Below are 21,600 nucleotides of genomic sequence, written 5' to 3' on the forward strand. Positions count from 1 at the left end.
ACGGGAATGTTCTGAAATTGGCTTGTGGTGATGGTTGTACAACTCTATAAGTCTACCAAAACTCATTGTACGTTTAAAATGAGTGGATTTTATGGGATGGAAATTATACCTCAATGAAATACTTAAAAATAAAAATAACATTAGAAAATACTACATATGGAACCCTTGGCAGCTATCCCCTCCAAATCTGTTTTCTCTTCCTTATAAAGAGAGAGTTCAGCTTGAGGACTTCAAAAAGCCTCACACCAACCACTAAAGCTTGCAACATTCTGTTAGAGACTCAACCAATAATTACCATTTACTTCAAAAATAAGACAGAGAAATATGTACAGAGCTGGTACTCACCTCCCTTAGTATAGGGCTTACTTGCAGCCAGTGGGTATTCCATGCAAACAAAATCTCCAATAAGAGGAATTTGTCTGCTGACCCAAGCTCCATGATTGGCCAGTGGGACCCTGGGGAGAAGAGGGGCAGGTCTTCCTCACCAAAGGTGGAATGGCCTCACATGATTAACAACGGGTGGTTCTCAACCTTTAACAAGAGGCTCACATTGAAATTACCTGGCGATCCTAAGTGAATTGGTCTGGAGTGGGCTTTAGGGAACCAGGAGTCTTCAGAAGCTCCCCGGGTGATTCTAATGTTCAGTCTCTCTCCTAAACCATCTGGTTCAGGATTTTCGATCTCTACACTACTGACATTTTGAGATGAATGGTTCTTTGTTGTGGAGGGCTGTCTTGTGCACTGCAGGATGTTTATCAGCATCCTTGACCTCTACCTACTAGTTGGCAGTAGCGTCTCCAATTATGACAACCGAAAATTTCTCCAAACATTGTCAAATATCCCCCCCGGGGGCGGGGGGAAAAATAGCCCCTGATGGAGAACCACTGATGTACTTACAATTAGCTGCCTCTCTCCATCATACCAACTATATTGAAATGCATCTATACTCTGTGTTAAATAAAATTTGCACATCAAAATGGCCAAGCTTGTTAGTTCTACAATTGATGGCATTGATTTATGTTGACATTCATTTGACTTATTTTGTATTAATTTTGTATCAATTCTCATGGATATTAATTTTAACTCATTTTGCCTATTTGAGAGGCAATTTTTTTCCAGGAAAGAATTGAGGACTCTCTAGGCTCTATGACTGAAAAGCAGCCTCTGGCTGTATAAGAGGGATGAAAGAATTCAATAAATTGTGGGATTTTTTCAGGAGGATTGTTTGTTTGGGTTTTTTTCTTTCAGCTTATAATTTTCTCTCTAAGACACTTGTTTATCTCCACGATTATGGGTCTCAGGAAAGAGAGAGAGAGAGAGAATTTTAGACTTATCTAACTTTGACGCTTAGGAAAAGTGGAAAGAAGGGGTAGAGAAATAAAGCACCGAGGTAAAAATGGTCATGTCAATAGTAATAACAGTAGTAATAGTAATTATTATAAAAACATAAAATTTAGCGATGATTATGAGTCATGTACTTTCTAAGCCCATGGCATAAATTAACTCATTCAACCCCAAAACAATAGGTATTACTAATGTCACAACTCTTTTGCAGATGATAAGCCTGAGGCATGGAGAGTGTGAAAGACAAATTCCAGAGGACATACTCTTAACCAAAGGCCAGATAGTAAGTATTTTCGGTTTGGCAGGCCATACAGTCTCTGTTGCAGCTATTCAATTTTCCATTGCAGCAAGAAAGCAGCCACAGACAATACATAGTGAATGGGTTGACTGTGTTTCAATAAAACTTTATTGAAAAAAACAAGTGGTGGGCCAGATTCAGCCACTGCTCATAGTTTGCTGGCCTTCCTCTTACTGTTATTCTATACTTTCTACTTTAAATTGGAGAAATAGAAGAAAGTAGGGGGAGGGAGGAAGAAAGTAGATAAAGGAATAAAGAAGAAATGAGAATTAAATTATTTCACGAGCATTCTCTGCATCACACTGGGTTCTCAACACAATCAAATGTGAAGTCTCCACCACAAATCTGTGAAGAGGGCAATATTTCAAATGTACAATTTGGAAAGTAAAGATCAAAGATGTTGCAGAGCTTGACAAAAGTCTCAACTATCAGGGCAGGAAAAACCCAGATCAGAGAGATATTAAATCTTCTTTCCAATAAAATTCTTCTCTAAAGGTAGAAGGAGGTCTCATCCTCCCAACCCTGACCACCAGGAGTCCTCAGACATTCGGGGGTCTTGCAGCCTTGGCTGATAAGTGAATGAAGGATATAACTGTGTGATTGCAATCCAATGTTTATTGTTATTCTCAGTGAAGCAACTGGTCTGATATAAGCTGTGATAGCTAAAAGCAGAAGTTCTTTCTTGAGGGGGATTTTAAACTACTGATTTTATTTCTTTGGTTTCTCTAGGAATATTTAGATTTTGCTTTCTTTCATGAGCCAGGGTTTATTTTTTCAGCTTTATTGACGTTATAATTGAAATAAAATTGTGTATATTTAAGGTGTACAACGTGATGCTTTGGTGTATGTATACATTATGAAATGATTACCATAATTAAGCTAATTAACACAACCATCACCTCAATAGTTACCCTTTTTTGGAGGGGAGTGAGAACACTTAAGATCTACTCTCTTAGCGATTTTCAAATATACAACACAGTACTGTTAACTAGTCACCACGCTGTGCATTGGATCCCCAGAATTTATTCATCTTATAACTGAAAATTTGTACCCTTTGACCAACATGAGTCAGTTTTGATAAGTTTTTTGTATAGAAATGCGTTGTCCAATTTGAGGGTATTATGCTAAGTGAAATAAGTCAGAGGGAGAAAGTCAAATACCATATGATCTCACTCATAAGTAGAAGATAAAAACAACAACAAACAAACATAGCAACAGAGATTGGATTGGTGGTTACCATAGGGGAAGGAGGAGGGACGAGGGTGAAATGAATGATTAGGGACACGTGTGGTGATGGATTATATTTAGTCTTTGGGTGGTGAATGTGATGTAATCTACACAGAATTCAAAATATATTATGATGTACACCTGAAAAAAAAAGAAATGAAAAAATAAAAAGAAGTAAAATAAATAAACTGGCTTTGATGGCATTGAGTCCAGGAGGAAACAGCACAGCTTCTGCATCTCAGAGATCTAGAGCTTGAGAGTTCTAGGAGACAGGACCTGGATAGTGCGGCGATTGGCCAACAGAGCAACAGCAAAGCTTAGGTAGACGTGGTGAAGCTGAGTGTCCAGGACAGAGGCTCAGTCAGGAGCTCTGGCCACTCAACAGACTGAGGTTTGTTCACAAGCACGTGTAAGACACCCGCAAGAACCTCCAGAAATACAGGGGTGAATTTTTCAAAGGGCTGAGGTGTGAAGAGTTCTACTAAGGAAAGAGGACATCGTCGATTTTGAAACACATCAGAAATGATTATGCATTAATGGAGTACTTTGGATATATTATAAATTGTGTTGCATAAGAATATTGATTGACATGAGAAATTTTCACATTATACAGTAATATAGAATGTTCACTGTATTTGTTAATCACTTAAAAAATAAAGTAGAATGGGGGCTGGCCCCGTGGCCGAGTGGTTAAGTTCGTGCACTCTGCTGCAGGCAGCCCAGTGTTTCGTTGGTTCATATCCTGGGTGTGGACATAGCACTGCTCATCAAACCATGCTGAGGCAGCGTCCCACATGCCACAACAAGAAGGACCCGCAACGAAGAATCTACAACTATGTACTTCGGGGTTTTGGGGAGAAAAAGGAAAAAAATAAAATCTTTTAAAAAAATAAAATAAATAAAGTAGAATGTTCGATAAAGATCAATGGGAATAAAGTAGAATGTTCACTATAAGGTGAATAAAGTAGAATGTTCACTATAAAGTAGAATGTTCATTATAATTGTTAAAGTAGAATGTTCATTATAATTGTTAAAGTAGAATGTTTACTAAATAGACATAAATAAAGCAAAAAAAAAAAAAGAAATGTGTTGTCCAAGATTTCAAATTATTTGGCCAACATGGTTCATAATATACTATTATCACATATTCTCTGCTGTATGTATGGCTTGTGTCCAGTTTTTCACTGCTACTATTTACATGTCTTTCGTCTTTTTTATCAATCTTTGTAAAGTTTATCATTAGTCTTTTCCATGAACCAACTTGTTCCTTTGTTCTTCTCTTTAGCACCTTCACATTTTATTTCACTGATCTCTGCTCTTACCATTATTGAAAACTTCCTTCTATATTTTGATGTTATTCTCTTTCCGCCTCCTTAAGTTGGACACAATTCAATAATTGGAAGCTATTATTTTGTATTCTAATACAAATATTTACATGGATACATTTCCATCAGTGAAACACACAAATGTCAATAATAATTTCACTCTCACTCAGTTCTAATTATTTTTTTAATTCCCTTTTTGTTTCTTCTTTGACCTATGAATTACATAGAGGATTTTTTCAAATATACAAATACATGACCTGTTTAGGGCACAGAACACAATCACAATTTGTGTTGGATGCAGGATTCTACGTACACATATATTGATGTAGTTATCGATCCTGTCATTTGGGTTGTTCAGACGTTCAATAGATATTGTTCTTGTTTGATCAATCTATAATTGAGATATCTGTCTTGTCACCTCCAAAAAGGATAGTGATTTTGTCAACTTATTCTTGTTTTTCTATTAATTTTTGCTTTATACATTTTGAGGTTCCTTTATTATTTGCATACAAGTTTATAGTTGCTATAACTACATGGTGACTAACTCATGTTTCACTATAAAAATGAGCCACTTTATTCATAATAATGACTTTTTCCTGAAAATATATTTTTCCAAAATAGATATAGATATGGCTGGTTTATTGGTAAATGCTTGGCTAACATAAATTTTCAAGCCTTCTTTTACCTTAAAAATCCTTATTCAAATGCTTGAAATGTGCCTCCGATAATCATCATATAGCTGGAATTTCAGGCTGAATATGACTTTTTCGTTTAACTATAAAATTTAATCTATCTCCACCGATTTCCTATGCATTATCTGTTTTTTTCTTCACAGCAATTGCTGCCTGAAATTATCTTTTTTTAATGTGAATTTTTAAATATTTATCTCCAGAATAATATGGTATCGATGAGGGATTGGGGATTGCCTGTCCTCTTCATTTCTGTATCTCCAGCACCTGCTCCAAATACACAGTCTGAGTTGAAATAATCAACAATAAAATGGATAGTGTGTTGGAAACTCATGTATATTATCTTGTCTATTTCTCAATTGTGTCTTGTCTTTTCACCAAGGTGTCTTTTTTCCCCAGATTTATTGAGGTATAATTGACAAATATAAATTATATACATGTAAGGTGTACAACATGATTATGTGATATAAATATACATTGTGAAATGATTGTCACAATCAAGCTAATTAGCATACACACCATCTCACATAGCTACCACTTTATTTGTGGTGAGGAAAATTAAGATCTACTCTCTTAGCATCACTTAAGTAGAAAATACAGTATTATTAACAATAATAACCATTCTGTACATTAGATGCCCAGAACGTATTCGTCTTATAACTGAAAGTTTGCACCGTTTAGCCAATGTCTCCCCTTTCCTCTCCCTGTTCAACCTCTGACCACCACCATTCGACTCTCTGCCTCCGTGAGTTTGACTTTTTTAGATTCCACATATAAGTGCAACCATGCGGTATTTGTCTTTCTGTGTCTGGCTTACTTCACTTAGCATAATGTCCCGCAGGTTCATTCATGTTCTCACAAAAGGTAAGATTTCTTTCTTTTTGTGGCTGTATAATATTCCATTGTATATATATACCACATTTTCTTTATCCATTAATCTGTTGGTTCACACTTAGGTTGCTTCCATGTCTTGGCTACTGTGAATAATGCTGCAGTGAACACAAGTGTGCAGATATCTCTTTGAGATATTGATTTCAGTTCCCTTGGACATGTACCCAGAATTGCTTCTAAACTTAGAGGAAGAAGAGGTAAATTAGCACTTTCAAATGCAAAAAGTCATGATTGCCACCAGCTATTTTGTAGGCTTTAAGTGGATAAAATAGGATAAATATGGAAAAATCCACAGCTCAGCGTGTCTGTGTGTGTGTATGTGTAGGTATGTAAGAAGTGTTTTCTATTTTGCCCTGATCTGCTGGATTTTGCCGTTGGAAGATCTTTGGCCAGAGAAGTTCTGGATATCATTACTCAAAATACAGGAGAAAAACCTTGGTTACTGTTGTCAGCTTATCTTTCTGTCTCCCTGAAAAATAAACTGTACTGTGGAATGTTATGTTGGCTAGATCTACCAATTAGCCTAAGCAAATGGGAATTTAATTGAAGCCACATCTTGCCATGTCTCAACTCACTGTTTATAAAAAGAACTTGTCATTCTGTTGCTTCTATACACACATACAACACACACACCCCAAACATATTTCTCCTTCACTCTGTAAAAAATCACATCTCTCATCCTCTTTTCAAAACTCACACTTATAATTCAGAAATATTGAAATAGAAATCCAGTAAACGTATTGATGAATCTCATCAATAAACAGCTATCAAAAAGTGAAAATAGCATTTATTGGAAACCCATCTGACAAAGAATGGAAAGATTTTCATACTCTCCTAGGAGAGCTTAGGCTTCTGCAAATCAAGCAAATGCCCAAAAATAAGCATTGCTGGAACAGGTTATGTTAGCCCACCCCATGGAATCCAATACCACACAGCATTTTAACATGATGACTTAACACCCTGTGTAATTAAAAGAAGGTATCGATGATTAATGATCGATTTTAAAATGAAAAATGAATGTTAATAATAATAAAATTACTGAGCAAACTATTGCTCAGAACTATTTTAACAGGCTTCTGTGTGATTACATCCTTTAATACTTATAAAATTTATGAAATAAGTACTATTAACATTTCAATTTTACTGATGTTAAAATCTAGTATTCAGTGAGTTATAGGATTGTAATTGACTGATCTAGGGTTCAAATCAAGATAGGATGGCATGACAGTCAGTGCTTTGAACTAGCTAGTTAGCACACTAAATAAATAAGCAAATGCGTAAATTAAAAGTGTGCTGTTGTTGGGGCTGGTCCCAGGGCCGAGTGATTAAGTTCGCGCGCTCTGCTGCTGGTGGCCCAGTGTTTCATTGGTTTGAATCCTGGGCGCGGACAAGGCACTGCTCCTCAAACCACGCTAAGGCAGCGTCCCACATGCCACAACTAGAAGGACCCACAACGAAGAATATACAACTATGTACTGGGAGGTTTTGGGGAGAAAAAGGAAAAAAATAAAATCTTTTTTTAAAAAGTCTACTGTTGTTTATTCACATGCACTCACATACACATTTGGGGTTTATAAAATCAGCTGGAAGGAAATATAAACATATATTTCTCCATGGAATCAAATGTTTCATAAGCCATTCATTACATTATTTCTTTTAATCATCCTGCACCCTATGAGGTATGTGTGCTCTTAACACCCTGAATTACGAGTGAAGAAATTGAAACCGAAATGTTAAGTAACATCCCCAAGTTCACATAACTCATGGTGGCAGGGGAGAAGGATGGATTTAAACAGACTTCTGCTGGAGCAAGTGAGTTTTGCTGGGGTAGACAAAGGCTGAGAAGGTGATTGGACATGTAAAAGAGGAATTATGTGGCCAGAAAAGAGCACTGGATGAACTGATAAGAAGCCACAATAAAAAATAGTTCAAAAGAATGCCCAGTGCTGTTAAAACCTCTGTAAGCCAGGCCACGGGGCTCTGCAAGTGAGTGGATGAATCTCCTGGACAAGGCAAGACTGTCACCCTGGGAGGGAGAAATAAAACCACCCTCTAAACTGCCTGCTTCTAAATAGGCTTTCCAAATGCTACCATGTGTGACAACATGGACGAATCTGGAGGGCGTTATGCCAAGTGAAACAAGCCAGACAGAGAAAGACAAACACTACATGGTATCACTTATATGTGGAATCCAAAAAAGTCAAACTCATAGAAACAGAGAGTAGAATGGTGGTTGCCAAGGGCTAAGGGGTGGGGGAAATGAGAAGCTGTTGGTCAAAGGATACAATCTTCCAGTTATAGGATGAATACATTGTAGGAATCTAATGTACAGCATAGTGACTATAGTTACAATATGGTATTATGCACTCAAAAGTTGTGAAGGGGGTAGGTATTAAGTGTTCTTACCACAAAGAAAAAATCATAATTATGTGAGTTGATGGAAGTGCTGGCCAACACTATGGTGGTAATCATATTGCAATGTACAAATGTATCAAATCAACAGGTTGTACACCTTAAACTTACACAATGCAATATGTCATCTATATCCCAATCAATCAATAAAAATAAATAAGAAAGAATGAGGTACTGATACGTGCCACAACGTGGATGAACACTGCAAACATTAAGCCAAGTGAAAGGAAGCCAGATGCAAAAGACCACCTATCATGATTCCAAGAAATCTGAAATATGAAATTTCCAAGAAGCTCAACCCTATAGAGACACCAAGTAGATTGCCTGAGCCTGGAGGTAGCAATGGGATAAACTATAAAGTGAAATTTGAGATTTCATTGGGGCCATAGAATGTTCTAAAACCAGATTGCAGTGATGGTTACATAAATTGGTAAATTTACTAAAAACCATTGAATTATGCATGTGCATAACTTTTTCCAGAAAGTTTTCTCTGAATGCCTTCTCAGACTCTACTAGCTGCCTCTGTCATGTTCTAAACAGCAATCAGCTAACTTTTTCTATAAAAGCCAAATACTAAATTGCAAGATATTTCGTCTCTGTGAACTTCTCAATTCTCTTGTTTTAGCAAAAAGCAATTGTAGATGACACAAAAATGAGTGGGAATGGCTGTGTTCCAATAAAATTTTGTATAGGAAGACTAAATTTTGAATTTCAGGCCATTTTCTAGGGTCACAAAATTTTGATTTTTCTTTTGATTTTTTCAATGATTTAAAAACGTACAAAACACATTCTTAGTCCTCAGAGTGTATAAAAATGGACAGGGGGGCTTAATAAGCCAATAATCCAGTCTTATATTCTGTTCCCCAAGAAGCTGAGGCCAAAACAGTGTGACAGGAAATAAATGCAAAGGCGTGTGCCTACAGCTGGTTCTCCCAAGAAATAGTGACTTCTGTGTTCAAGGGTACCCTTTGTGGCTCTAGAGGATGGAGACAGATAGAAGATGATAGATACAGAGATATGGAGATACATACATACATTCATAGATACATACATGGATGGATGGACAGACAGATGGATGGATGGAAGGACAGACAGAAAAATAGATAGACAGATCATAGATAGATAGATAGATAGATAGTCACATAGATAGATATGGATATGGATATTTTCCCTAGTATCAGAGAGAGAAAAGCCCTGTCAAACAACTTTTGTCCTGTTTGCCTTTTCCTCTGAGTTGGAACCTTTATTATCTTCTCAGTCCTGGGGAAATTCCTTCTCTTCAGCCACAGACATCTCAAACTACAACCTCTACATCACGTTTCTCTATGCCCAGGCCATGACCCCAGGACATAAACACAGGGGCTCTGACTTGTCTGGGCCTAACTGGCCAGGCCATGATGATGAGAATGTTAAGCTTAGAGGGATGCTACTGATACACGACTACCAAAGGGAAATCCTAGTGCAAGTAAGAGCTATTTCTGAACTTGAAGGACTACGTACGATTCTACCATTGTCTACAAAGGCCATAGAAGCAAATAAATTAAGAGCCGTGGATATAGGGAATGTGGACCCCTACCAGGGTCTTTGGCAAGAGGTGGCCAGTGTCAAAGAGAGTATAAGACTTTGCTTTATGAAATTGAGTAAACATGGAGGTATTTCAAATAGGAAAAGGCAGTCCCTAAATAATTACTAAGACAAGTTTGGCAGCCATAATATGAAGCAGCCAGTCCTCCAGGACCCACCTCTGTCCTGCAGGCATAGAATATTAGAGGTAATACAGTGAGTGAAGATGTTTCATTGGTACAACACACACACACACACACACACACACATACACACACACACATATGCAAACATGCAGGCTCATTCCCTCCTTCAATATAGCACCAGCCTTCAGTGAGCAACTCAGATAAAAAAACCAGGAGCCACCCATCCTTACTTCTTCCCTTTCCTATCAGCCCCAGAACCAACCACTCATTAAATCTCATAGTTTTTAGATGATATCAGTGGAATCTTGCACTCTTGATTCATTTAAAATGAGTATTAGATAACGGTGTGAAAGGTCAAAACCATTTAGAGGGCTGGCGAACGAGTCTCCAGGCTCAGCTTGCAGCCTGAATCCCCCACAGACCAGGTTTGATGTGGGCCCTGCTGTTTCTACAACAGACCTCAATGTGCTTCACCTTGCATTGATGCAACCCCAACACCAGGAACCTCATTTCATTGCAATTACTCACCCGCAGCAGTACCAGCTCTCAGCTAGCATCGGCACCCTGCAGGCAGAGAGAGGCCATGGATGCTCCAGGTCAAAGCCAGCTTATATATCCATGTCCAGAATATGGATCTCATGGAATGGAGGCTGGGGAGAGGACTGCCTAGCATTTACTGCTTCAGAAGGGGAAGAAGTCATGGCCATGTCACAGGAACAATACTAAAGTGGGCCCTGGGCCAAGAAGAAATGGGTATTAGATGCTACTAAGTTTAAATAAATCAGAGACAGTCAAGATCACCATGAAGGTGCATGTGCCTTCCATGTATCACTTGCATTGCCCCCACCTGTGTCCATCTCTATGACCACCATCCTTTCTTACTCTTAAAAAAATGAGACTTCACCATAATTTCCCAATTGATTCTGAAGTCAAGGCTTAGATGTTAATGTTATATCTCAGTGATTTACCAAACAGATTATCAAAATAAGAGCATGATTCGACTAGAAAAGGACTGAATAGTATCCCATGATAGATAAAAGGGCTTTGTAATATCTTCCTGGGAGGTGATGGGCATGTGTCTAGCTGCATAAAGAGCACTTGCATCATGTCCAGTGAAACCATGGTTTTGCTATTGCTGTATCTGAAAGTGAAGAATGGTTAAAAGATGTGTGTATGGAATCCAAGTTGATGAGGAGAAGCTATGGTGGCTCTGCACCATGTCAATTTAGCTAAGCTTGAACTCTCTCTCCTAGAATTTTCTTCCCTCTCTGGTTCTGGATGACCACAACAGAAATTGGCACAAGATGTAGAAGGTGGAAGTGAACCCACACGCATGTTTATCCCTAGGCGGTGAGTGTGTGAAGTGTAGGGTTAGTGTGTTGCAGCCCATACATGTTATACGGGACCCTTTGTCTCACCCATTGGGGTGAGCCCACAGCCAAAACCACCGTTCCTCCAGCTCTCTCAGCTCCTTCAACTAGGCTGGAACCTGCATTAGCGTTTTTCAAGATCTGTGGTGAAGAGCATCATACACCATTGAGGTTGGAGATGGAGAAAGAGAGCTTGGCCCCCAAATTCCCTTGAGGGCTCCAGTGTGCCCCTGACCTGCCCCGCCTCATATACAGCTTTTCCTCTCAACACCCAGGCTGGCTGACTTAGTGACATCAGAATGAACACCAGATGCAATGGCACTGGCTTTCTCCAGACTTCTTTATCTACAACCACAATCGCCTAAACTCTCATCTCTGTAATAAAGCCTGTCTTCCATGGCACTCACAGTAGTCCCGAGGCTCCCATGGAATCCTACCTGCAAAAGGTTTAGATTTACAACATGATTACACAGGTGACTAAATAATTAATTGACTTGAAAATAGTAATAAGTTTTGTAAAGATTAAATGCATACTCCCTCCATGTAATCTACACGTCCGGAATAAAATGAAAACTCATAAAAGATTGGCTATAAATTGTTTTAGGTTTTTGATGATGACAGTATCATGAAGGTATGATAGGGGATAATTTTAAATGAGCACTACCTGTTCATCCAGGAGAACAGATGGCATGGCTGTGCAATCAGGTTCAGGCAGTGTGAAAGGTTTAAGAACAAAGGTGGGACTCAACCTAATGTAAGTATCTCTTTTAGGTTCAAAATTGACAACCATGAAGAATCAGCACTGACATTACATTGGGAATAAAGACAGAAGTGGGGAGGGAGGAGGAATAATAATTATGCAACTGAATCTCCAGCAAACGCTATTTTGGAGAATTTACACACTATGTGATTAGAGCTCTTCAGGAGCTCATTACCATTCCTCCATTTTGTATATAGCAAATGGAATGCAGAATTAAGAAGGGAGGGCCATGAGTTCACATGATATTTCAGAGCAGTCCTGTGATTGGAAATGGTTTCTTTCCTCTTCTATATCCTGTGCCTCTCTTACCCCTTGCATCATATTGAAAGATTAAAATGCTTATGTGGCACTGGGCACAGAAAACAGGGATCGAGTTGGACTAATTGTAGTTTGAAGTTCAGATGATGATCCTACTCATGTGTCATGTATTCCTGCAAGCCCCACCCAGGAGGAAGTAGGAGGAGAGAGGATGTGGATTGCCTTAGCTCTCCAGGTGAAAGTGGGGCCACACCCACACTTCCTGGAGGTCTTTGTCAATACAGAGAAATCTGTTCCTCATATGAGCAGCACCTCTGGGGCCAGCAGGCTGGCATAGAATCAGGACCATGTCCATGGTTCTTCCCTCCATGCTCTGTCTTGGTGAGTCTGGGAGAGAAGGGCCCAGCTATAAATACAAGGCTACAGGGGACAGGTCCATCGGTTCTAGGAGGCTGAGCTGTCTCACCCGTTGTTTCCTTCCAGGGTTGTGTCTAGGCCAGAGCACTCAGGCGCAGAAGGGTGAGTATTCCTCCTAATACTCGTAAGATCCTACTCCTGGTTTCGGCCAGATATCAGCTCTCTTGACAGCTGGGAAGATGGGACTCCACATTTGGGCCAGTGGCTGTAAGAGGGGAAGAAGTGGATGGAGGGCATAAGAAACAGACACACCTGTAGGTTCATACCTGTTTCTTTTCTTCTAGGAACTCTCCCACCACCTCTTCTCACAGCTGTACCAGGAACTATGGTTCCACGTGGGACTCCTGTAATGATCCTGTGCCGAGGGCCTGCAGAAGCTGAAGCATACGTGCTGTCTAGAGTGAGAAGCCCTGAGCCCTTGGATAGTGAGAAACAACTGCTGTCCAAGAAGACAAACACTTGGAGTATCACAGGGATGACGCCATACTGGGCAGGATTGTACCACTGTTCCTATCAGAGTGGAGGCAGCTGGTCCCAGTTCAGTGACCCCCTGCAGCTGGTGATGACTAGTGAGTGGGACACAGGGGCAGCAGAGCCAGGACTGACCCCTTAGCAGAGGGAAGAACCAGATGTTGCAGATATGAAGCACAGAGGACAAAAACATCTATCCTTGGAAAGGGGTAGAGAGGATGCAGACACAGATTCCTCACAGCAGGACAAGGAGGGGATAGAAACCAGAGCCATGTCTGCTCCTGGGGAACAAAAAGGGACAATGCATGTATGTGACCCAGTCCTTTATCAATAAGCTTCCTTCTTTCTCAGGAGCTTATGACAAACCCTCCCTCTCAAGCATGACTGGTATCATGGCACCTTCAGGGGAGAATGTGAAGTTGCGGTGTTTCTCAACACTCAAGTTTGATGCATTTATTCTTATGAAGAAAGATGGAGTTCACATCATCCAGAACCAAATATCCACCCCTGAGGGTGGTGGACACCAGGCTGTGTTCCTTTTGAATCAAGTCTCCTCCACACAAACTGGGACCTACAGATGCTATGGTGTCTTCAGTCGTCACCCCTATGTGTGGTCTCACCCCAGCGACCGATTACAGCTTTGGGTCACAGGTGAGGAAGCCCCAGCCCATCAATCCTCATGTCCCATCCCAGAGATGGATAGTGTCCAGATAGAGCAGGGACTGGGAAAAGGAGGACAGCATGGTGGGAAGGCCATGTCACCACCATCGTCTTAGACAAGAAGCTCTTAGGAACTCACTCCGCCTCACTCCCAAAGCAGCCCTCCTACCACATGCCCAGGGGCCAGGGAAAGACAGTGTATATCATTGGGAATCTGGGTGGAAGAGTCTGAGCAGAGAGAAAGAAAATCTCTCCCATTTCAACCCCATTTTCAGAAGCTTCTGACGATCCCGGTCCCACGAACCCCGGACCTTCGCCTGGTGAGTAACTGCTGATATTTGTAGAAGGAGCAGGGCTGGCAGAAGGAAGAGCAGGTGCAAAAGGCATGAGGTAGAGAGAAGCTTCACGTGCCCAGGGTATGTCAGGGAGTCAGTCCTTGTTTGCTGAAATAGGGAAATAGCAAGGAAAGAGTAGACAGGGCTCCAACAGGGCAACTGGAGGCAGCTTGTTCCTCACTCCTGTCTTCCTTGACCCCAGAATTCCCTGATGAGATCACCACACTGCCCACTATGACAGGAGGAATGAAAGGTAAGTAAGTGCTTATCCTGTGGGTGCTGCTTGGGGGGGCTACATGCCAGATCCAGTAGACTGGAGAAATGGGCTTGGGTTTGGGGTACGTTAGCAGAATGGGCCTTGATGCCTCTTCTGTACCCTTCTCTCCTTTTTCTCTCAGAGCATACTGCTTGGCATCTTTCTGCAGAGAATCAAGTCCGGCTGAGTATGGCTGGCCTGATTCTCTTCGTCCTGGTGGTGCTCTTGGCTGAGGCCTGGTACAGCCGGAAGATGCCCTTCAATGGACACAGACAAGCCCCCACCTGAGTGTAATGACAGCACTGATGTCCCTCTTTTGGCATCTGAGGATTGTGTGGACCCTGGGGGAGCAGCTAGAGGAGATAGGGCCCTGGCTATGTAATCTACTGAGACTATCAAAATTCGTTTCCTATTGAATCTGTAATACCCTAACCACAGACACAGTGGATTAAAACAGTACATATTTATTCTGTTTTGGTTCTGGAGAGCAGAAGTCTAAAATGTGTCTGCAGGCCTGCGTTCCTCTTTTAGGTTCTGATCTGTGTTCCTGCCCTTCTGGTTTCTGGACTCTGTGTGCATTCCTTGCCTTCTGTATCCCTCTTCCATCTCCAAAACCACCAGTGCAGCATCCTTTCTCCTCTCTGACCTCTGCTTCCTTCCTTCCTTCTTCTCCCTCTTGCTACCACCCTCCTGCTTCCCTCTAATAACGACCCTTGTGATGACATAGGGCCCAAGAAGATAATCCAGGATAATATCCCAGTCTCCAGATTCTTAACGCCCTTGCATCAGCACGTGTCCCTTTGCCATGGCAGGTCCTACTCACAGGTTCTGGTGATTAGAGGAGCACAACTTGAGGGGGACTACTCAGCCAACCTCCAGGATCTCAGTACATCTGACCATTGATCTGGCTGGACTCGCACTTCTGCACTACCTCCTGGGGGAGATGTGGGGATGAGACACTAACACTCTTTAGAATTTAGGACAAGACATGATTTGAATAGAGAGACATGCTTAACAAACCTTGCTTCAGTTTGGGTAAAGTATAAATTCCTAAGAGTGCTTGTACTTGGAGGGAGAAAAATGAGTCCAGAGATAGAAATGCTGATTTTTTTCCCAATAGTATCCCTTTTTTTCTTTAAAGATTCTAGAAAGCAAATGGAAAAGTATGAACATTTATTTTAGTTGGTTTGTTTCAGGATTGAAGTCACATGGCTATTTGTGATGTTAGCCATTGGTCCTGTTTGGGGTTTATTTTTGTTTTTTCTGAAAAGGAACATCTTTAGAAGCATAGGAGTAAAACAACAGACTCAGAGAATGGTTAACTCTGACTCCCGATACAGTTGCACTGATGAAATCATTCTGGAACTTCGTAGGTCCAATCTACTGAAGTAACTAATAAATATCCTCAGACTTAACCAGAAGGATACTGTGTTCTGTAGAGACATGTAGATTCTAAGTTACATCACCTGTTCTTTGTTCTCATCTCTGCCCCATGATTAGACTCTCTATGAGCTCTCTGCTACTGGCTGCCATTCCCTCACCCTCCTGGCTAATTCCTACATTTTTTATAAGTGTCAGCAAATACATAACTTTTTCTTGGATGTTTTCTCTGAACTCCTTCTCAGACCCTGCTAGTTGTCACTTTCATGTGCTAAATGACAACTTTTCTGTAAGGCCAACTAGTAAATATTTTGGGCTTTGTCATCATCTGACCTTCTTTGCAACCACTCAATTCTGCTCTTGTGGCAAAAAAGCAACTGTAGGTGACATATAACCACAAGGACATGGCTGTGTTCCCATAAAATTTTGTTTACAAACACTAAATCGTGGATTTTGAGTCGTATTCACAGGTCACAAAACATTAATTTTCTTTTGGTTCTTTCAATCATTTAAAAATCTAAAAATCATTCTTAACTCTGGGGCTGTACAAAACAGACAGCAAGTGTTAAAATTCAACAATTCTGTCTTATGAATTGTCCTTCAAAAAGTTGAGTCCAGGGGCCAGCCCAGTGGTATAGTGGTTAAGCTTGTGTTCTCTGCTTTGCTGCCCAAGGTTTGCATGTTTGCATCCTGGGTAGGGACCTATTCACCACTCATCAAGCTATGCTGTGGCAGCATCCCATATACAAAATACGGGAAGATTGGCACAGATGTTCACTCAGGGTTTATCTTCCTCAGCAAAAATTAAAAGGTGAGACCAGGAGTGACATCAGCATCATGGCAGTTTGTCATTCCTTTGTCTCTCTCCCGTATGTTATAACAAGTTAGACATCCAGTGACCAACAAAGGACTCCCTGCACAGCTCATCAGAATGCCTGAGTGGCCCATGCATCTACACAGCTGCAGGTGGGTGGACTGGACCTCCTGGGTGTATTGGAGCTAGGAAGCAGCCCCCTCCCACACCCCTGGTGGCAGAGATCCAAAATGCATATCCTCACACCAGCGTGCATGCCAGTGACAAGCTGAAAGGGCTAACGTGGCACTTGTGTCTTGGCCCCTATCACCCCCCAGTGGTGGCGAGTGAGACAGATGTCCTGAGACTTAATAACACAGAACGGAACCAGCAACCCAGCCCCATCCTCATCCCAGCAGTGGCACTAGTGTCTCCAGCAGGGGGGGGACAGCAACCAGAGCTCACATTCCACCTGCAGGAGCAGGGTGCCCTGACCTGAGGTCTCTAAAGCACAGTGGTGGGCACCAGTGACCAGAGACTGCAGGGCAGCAACAACACTTACAGCTTAGCCCCTACTCCTCCTCCAGAAGTGGCAGGTGGCACCTGTGACATGAAGCCTCAGCAACTAGAGCAGAAACTGAGACCCAGCCCCAAGTAGGGGCACTCCAACACTGGCTCTACCAACAGCAGGGGCTTCAAACAATAACCTGGGCCCCAAACTGCAACAGCAACACCTGTGCACCCGGTGCCCCTGAAAGCAGTGCTGCCAGCACCCCAGGTAACCCAGGAGCAGTGTTGCAGGTGGTGCATGGAGCAGAAGCACCCAAGCCCATGGAAAGCCTACAGAGATCAAGTGGGGGAACATGAGACCCAGGCAACCCCAGAAGCAGCAGAAGTGCTCACAACCTGGTGACCCCAGTGGCAACACCTGAGATGGCAATGACGTTGAAAGCGGCAAGGTACCACCAACCTCAGAGGAACAAGAAGGACAAGGAAGGCACTGATGATGCCTCTAGCAGAGGTAATGGAGGGTGGAAATTTCAGGCTCTCAAATAAAAGCAGAAGCAGCTCAGGAACAAAGTAACCAAAGCTGTACCCAAATAAGAAAGGTGGTTATTACCACAGATGTGCTGGCAGAGGTCAATTCATCAAACACCATGAAGAATTACAGTAACATGGCAGAACAAGAGGAGAATAACAGCTCTCCTGAAACCAGATTTGAAGTCATAGAAGAATACAAGATGACTGACAGAGAATTCAAAATAGCTGCCATAAAGAAACTCGAGTTACAAGAAAATTCAGAAAGACAGTTCAATGACCTCAGAAACAAAATTAACAAACAGAAGGCATACTTCACCAAAAATATTGAAGCTCTAAAAAAGAACCAAACAGAAATTCAAGATATGAAGAATTAAATTAACGAGATGGAAAAAAGGCACACAGCATAAAAAATACGTCAGATATTATGAAGGATAGAATCAGTGAGCTTGAAGATAGAAACCCAGAAATGGTCCAGGAAGAGGAGAAGAAAGAACTAAGAATTTTTTTAAATGAAAAAATTCTTTGACAGAATGCCGACTCAATTAGGAAGAGTAATATAAAGATTATAAATATCCCAGAGGGAAAAAGGAGCAGAGAGCTTAGTCAAAGAAATAATAGCTGAGATCTTCCCAAATCTGAGGAAGGAACTGGACACACAAATATGTGAAGCTAATAAAACTCCTAATTACCCCAACGCAAAAAGACCTTCTCTGAGGCATAAAATATTAACACTGACATAAGTCAATGACAAAGAAAGAATATTAAGAGCAGCCGAAGAGAAGAAAATAACTGACAAAGGAACCCCATCAGGCTTTCAGCAAAAGTGGTGCTAAGAGGGAAACTTACAGCAATACTGGCCTACCTCACAAAGCAAGAAAAATATTAAATAAACAAGCTTACCCTATACCTAAAAGATGAGAAAAAGAACAAAAGAATAAACAAAGCCAAAAGTCAGAGGAAGGAAGTAAATATTAAAATCAGAGCAGACATAAATGAAACAGAGAGAAAAAAATAATAGAAAGGATAAATGAAACTAAGGGCTGATTCTTTGAGAAGATAAACAAAAGTGATAAACTCTTGGCCAGACTCAATAGGGAAAAAAGAGAGAAGACTCAAATAAATAAAATCAGAAATGAAAGACAAGAAATTACAACAGACAACACAAAGGATTATAAAAGAATACTATTAAAAGCTATACACCAACAAACTGGATAATGTAGAAGAAATGGATACATTCTTAGATTCAGACAACCTCCCAAAACTGAATCAAGAAGAAATAGAGAATCGGAATAGACTAATCACCAGCAAAGAGTTTGAAACAGTAACAAAAAACCTCCAAAGAAACAAAGCCCAGACTAGATAGCTTCTCTGGTGAATTGTGATAAACATTCAAAGAAGATTTAATACCCATCCTTATCAAACTATTCCAAAAAACTGAAGAGGGCAGGACACTTCCTAACTCATTTTGCAAGGCCAACATTACCCTGATACCAAATTAGGACAACCCAAAATGGAAAATTACAGGCCAATATCGTTGATGAACATAGATACAAAAATCCTTAACAAAGTATTAACAAGTGGAATGCTATAATACATTAAAAGGATCATACACCATGTGGGATTTATTCCAGAGAGGTTGGGATGATTCAACATCCACAAAACAATCCATTTGGAAATCTCATGGACAAAGTGAAGAATAAAAATCATGAGATCATCTCAATAGATGCAGTGAAAGCATTTAACAAGATCCAACATTCATTTATGATAAAAACACTAAATAAAATGGATATAGAAGGAGAGTACCTCAACATAACAAAGGCCATATATGACAAACGACAGCCAACATCATATTCAGTGGGAAAAAAGTGAAATCAATTCCTCTGAGAACAGGAACAAGACCAGGGTGCCCACTCTTGCAACTCCTATTCAACGTAGTACTAGAGAAAATATAGGCAGTGCACTCTTTGACATTGATCTTAGCAGTATATTTTCAACTACCATGTCTATTCAGGCAAGGGAAAAAAAGAAAAAATAAACAAGTGAGACTACATCACAGTAAGAAGCTTCTGCAAGGCAAGGGAAACCATAAACAAAATGAAAAGACAACCCACCAACTGGGAGAGAATATTTGCAAATCATATATCTGACAAGGGGTTAATTTGCAAAATATTTAAAGAATTCATACAACTCAACAAAAAAGAAACAAACAACCCAATAAACAAGTAGGCAGAGGATGTGAACAGACGTTTTTCCAAAGAAGATACACAGATGGCCAACAGGCATGTGAAAAACCACATTCAACATCATTAATCATTAGGGAAATGCAAATCAAAACTACAATGAGATATTACCTCACTCCTGTCAGAATGACCATAATTGACAAGACAGGAAGCAATAGTTTTGGGGAGGATGTGGAGAGAAGGGAACATTCAAACACTGCTGTTGGGAATGCAAACTGAGGCAGCCACTATGGAAAACATTATGGAGATTTCTCAAAAAATTAAAACCAGAAATACCATATGATCAAGCTCTTCCACTACTGGGTATTTAGCCAAAGTATATGACAGCAGCAATTCAAAAAAATTCACACACCCCTCTGTTCATTGCAGCATTATTCACAATAGCCAAGATATGGAAGCAACCCAATGGAAGCAACCCAAATACCCACCAATGGATGAATGGGTGAAGAAGATGTGGTACATATATATGCACAGACAATGGAATATAAATTTATATTAACTCAGACAAATCAAAAAGACAAAATCGTGCAATTTCCAACAACATGATGGACCTTGAAGGTATTATACTAAGGAAAATAAGTCAGAAAGAGAAAGACAAATATTATAACATTCCACTGATATCTGAAAGGTAAACAAACAAACACATAGATAAGGAAACTGATTAGTGGTTACCAGAGGAAGGAGGGGAATGTGGGAGGGCGAAAAGGGCAAAGGAACACGTGTGTATTCTGGCAGGTAAAAACTAGACTATTGGTGCTGAAACAAATAAATAAAAGTTGAGTCCAAATAGCTTGTAGGCAAAGAAACACTAATTAACGTGTCTGAGAATAGTTATACTAGAAAATAGTTACTGCTGTGTTCAAGGACTCCCTTTTGATTCCTTAGCAGTTGGAAATAGATGATAGATAGATAGATTACAGATAGATAGATAGATAGATAGATAGATAGATGGATAGATAGATAGATAGATGGATGGATAGATAGACAGACAGATAGATATACAAATAAGACAGAAAGATGATGTTCAAATAGATGATACATAGATATTGATAGATGAATACAAGATAGGTAAATGATAGGTAATAGATGACAGACGATGATGATGAACTTTATAAATAGACATAGGTAAGTGATATATAGGTATAGATAGATGAGAAATATACATGATAGAAATCTAGGTAGATAATGGATAAATAGAGAAAGGGAGAGCAATGATATAGATGACAGATGCTATGAATAGACTAGATATATGATAGATAGATAGATAGATAGATAGATAGATAGATAGATAGACAGACAGACAGATAGATAGATAGATAGGTAGAAAGATAAAGAGAGCTAAAGAGACAGAAGGTTAGATGTGAATATTTTCCCCCAGATATTTTCAGAGTAAGGAAAGCTCTGTGTTACCACTATTGACCTGTCAGCCTATTCCTCTGAGTTGGAACCTTCAATTATCTTCTCAGTCTTGGGGAAACTCCTTCTCAGCCACAGACATCTCGAATTATATCCTCCACATCACCTTTCTCTATGCCCAGGCCATGACCCAAGGATACAAGCACAGGGACCTGATGTTTGAGCCAAAATGGCCAGGCCATGAAGATGATAGTGATACACAACAACCAAAGGGAAATTCTACAAGAAGTAGAAGGTATTTCTGAATTTGCAGAACTATCTATGATTATACCAGTGGCTCCGAAGTCCTTAGAGTCTGATGAATTAAA

At 40.3% G+C, this 21,600-nt stretch overlaps 2 protein-coding genes across 4 annotated transcripts in view; one reads left to right on the top strand and one right to left on the bottom strand.

Annotated features, from left to right (window-relative positions):
* The window catches only part of LOC103554719 (NACHT, LRR and PYD domains-containing protein 2), a 59,291-nt gene that overhangs the window by 24,113 nt on the left and 13,578 nt on the right, over positions 1–21,600 (bottom strand). For both annotated transcript variants that reach the window (XR_011543887.1, XR_011543888.1), the window contains exon 2: positions 12,750–12,905. The gene's annotated coding sequence lies outside the window, so the exon portion shown is untranslated. The remainder of the gene's footprint in view (positions 1–12,749; positions 12,906–21,600) is intronic.
* On the top strand, positions 12,535–16,246 carry LOC139085527 (leukocyte immunoglobulin-like receptor subfamily A member 5). 2 transcript variants are annotated; one of them, XM_070633431.1, is made up of 7 exons: positions 12,535–12,664; positions 12,767–12,802; positions 12,985–13,269; positions 13,523–13,822; positions 14,107–14,151; positions 14,369–14,419; positions 14,565–16,246. In XM_070633431.1, exons 1-7 carry the CDS (start codon positions 12,631–12,633, stop codon positions 14,708–14,710), a joined length of 897 nt encoding a protein of 298 aa, XP_070489532.1. In that variant the 5' UTR covers positions 12,535–12,630; the 3' UTR covers positions 14,711–16,246. The 2 variants fall into 2 exon arrangements, with proteins under 2 accessions (XP_070489532.1, XP_070489531.1); XM_070633430.1 differs by having other exon boundaries at positions 12,558–12,802.

The sequence above is a fragment of the Equus przewalskii genome, chromosome 9 (genome assembly GCF_037783145.1).
Source record: "Equus przewalskii isolate Varuska chromosome 9, EquPr2, whole genome shotgun sequence".
NCBI classification, from domain to species: Eukaryota; Metazoa; Chordata; class Mammalia; order Perissodactyla; family Equidae; genus Equus; species Equus przewalskii.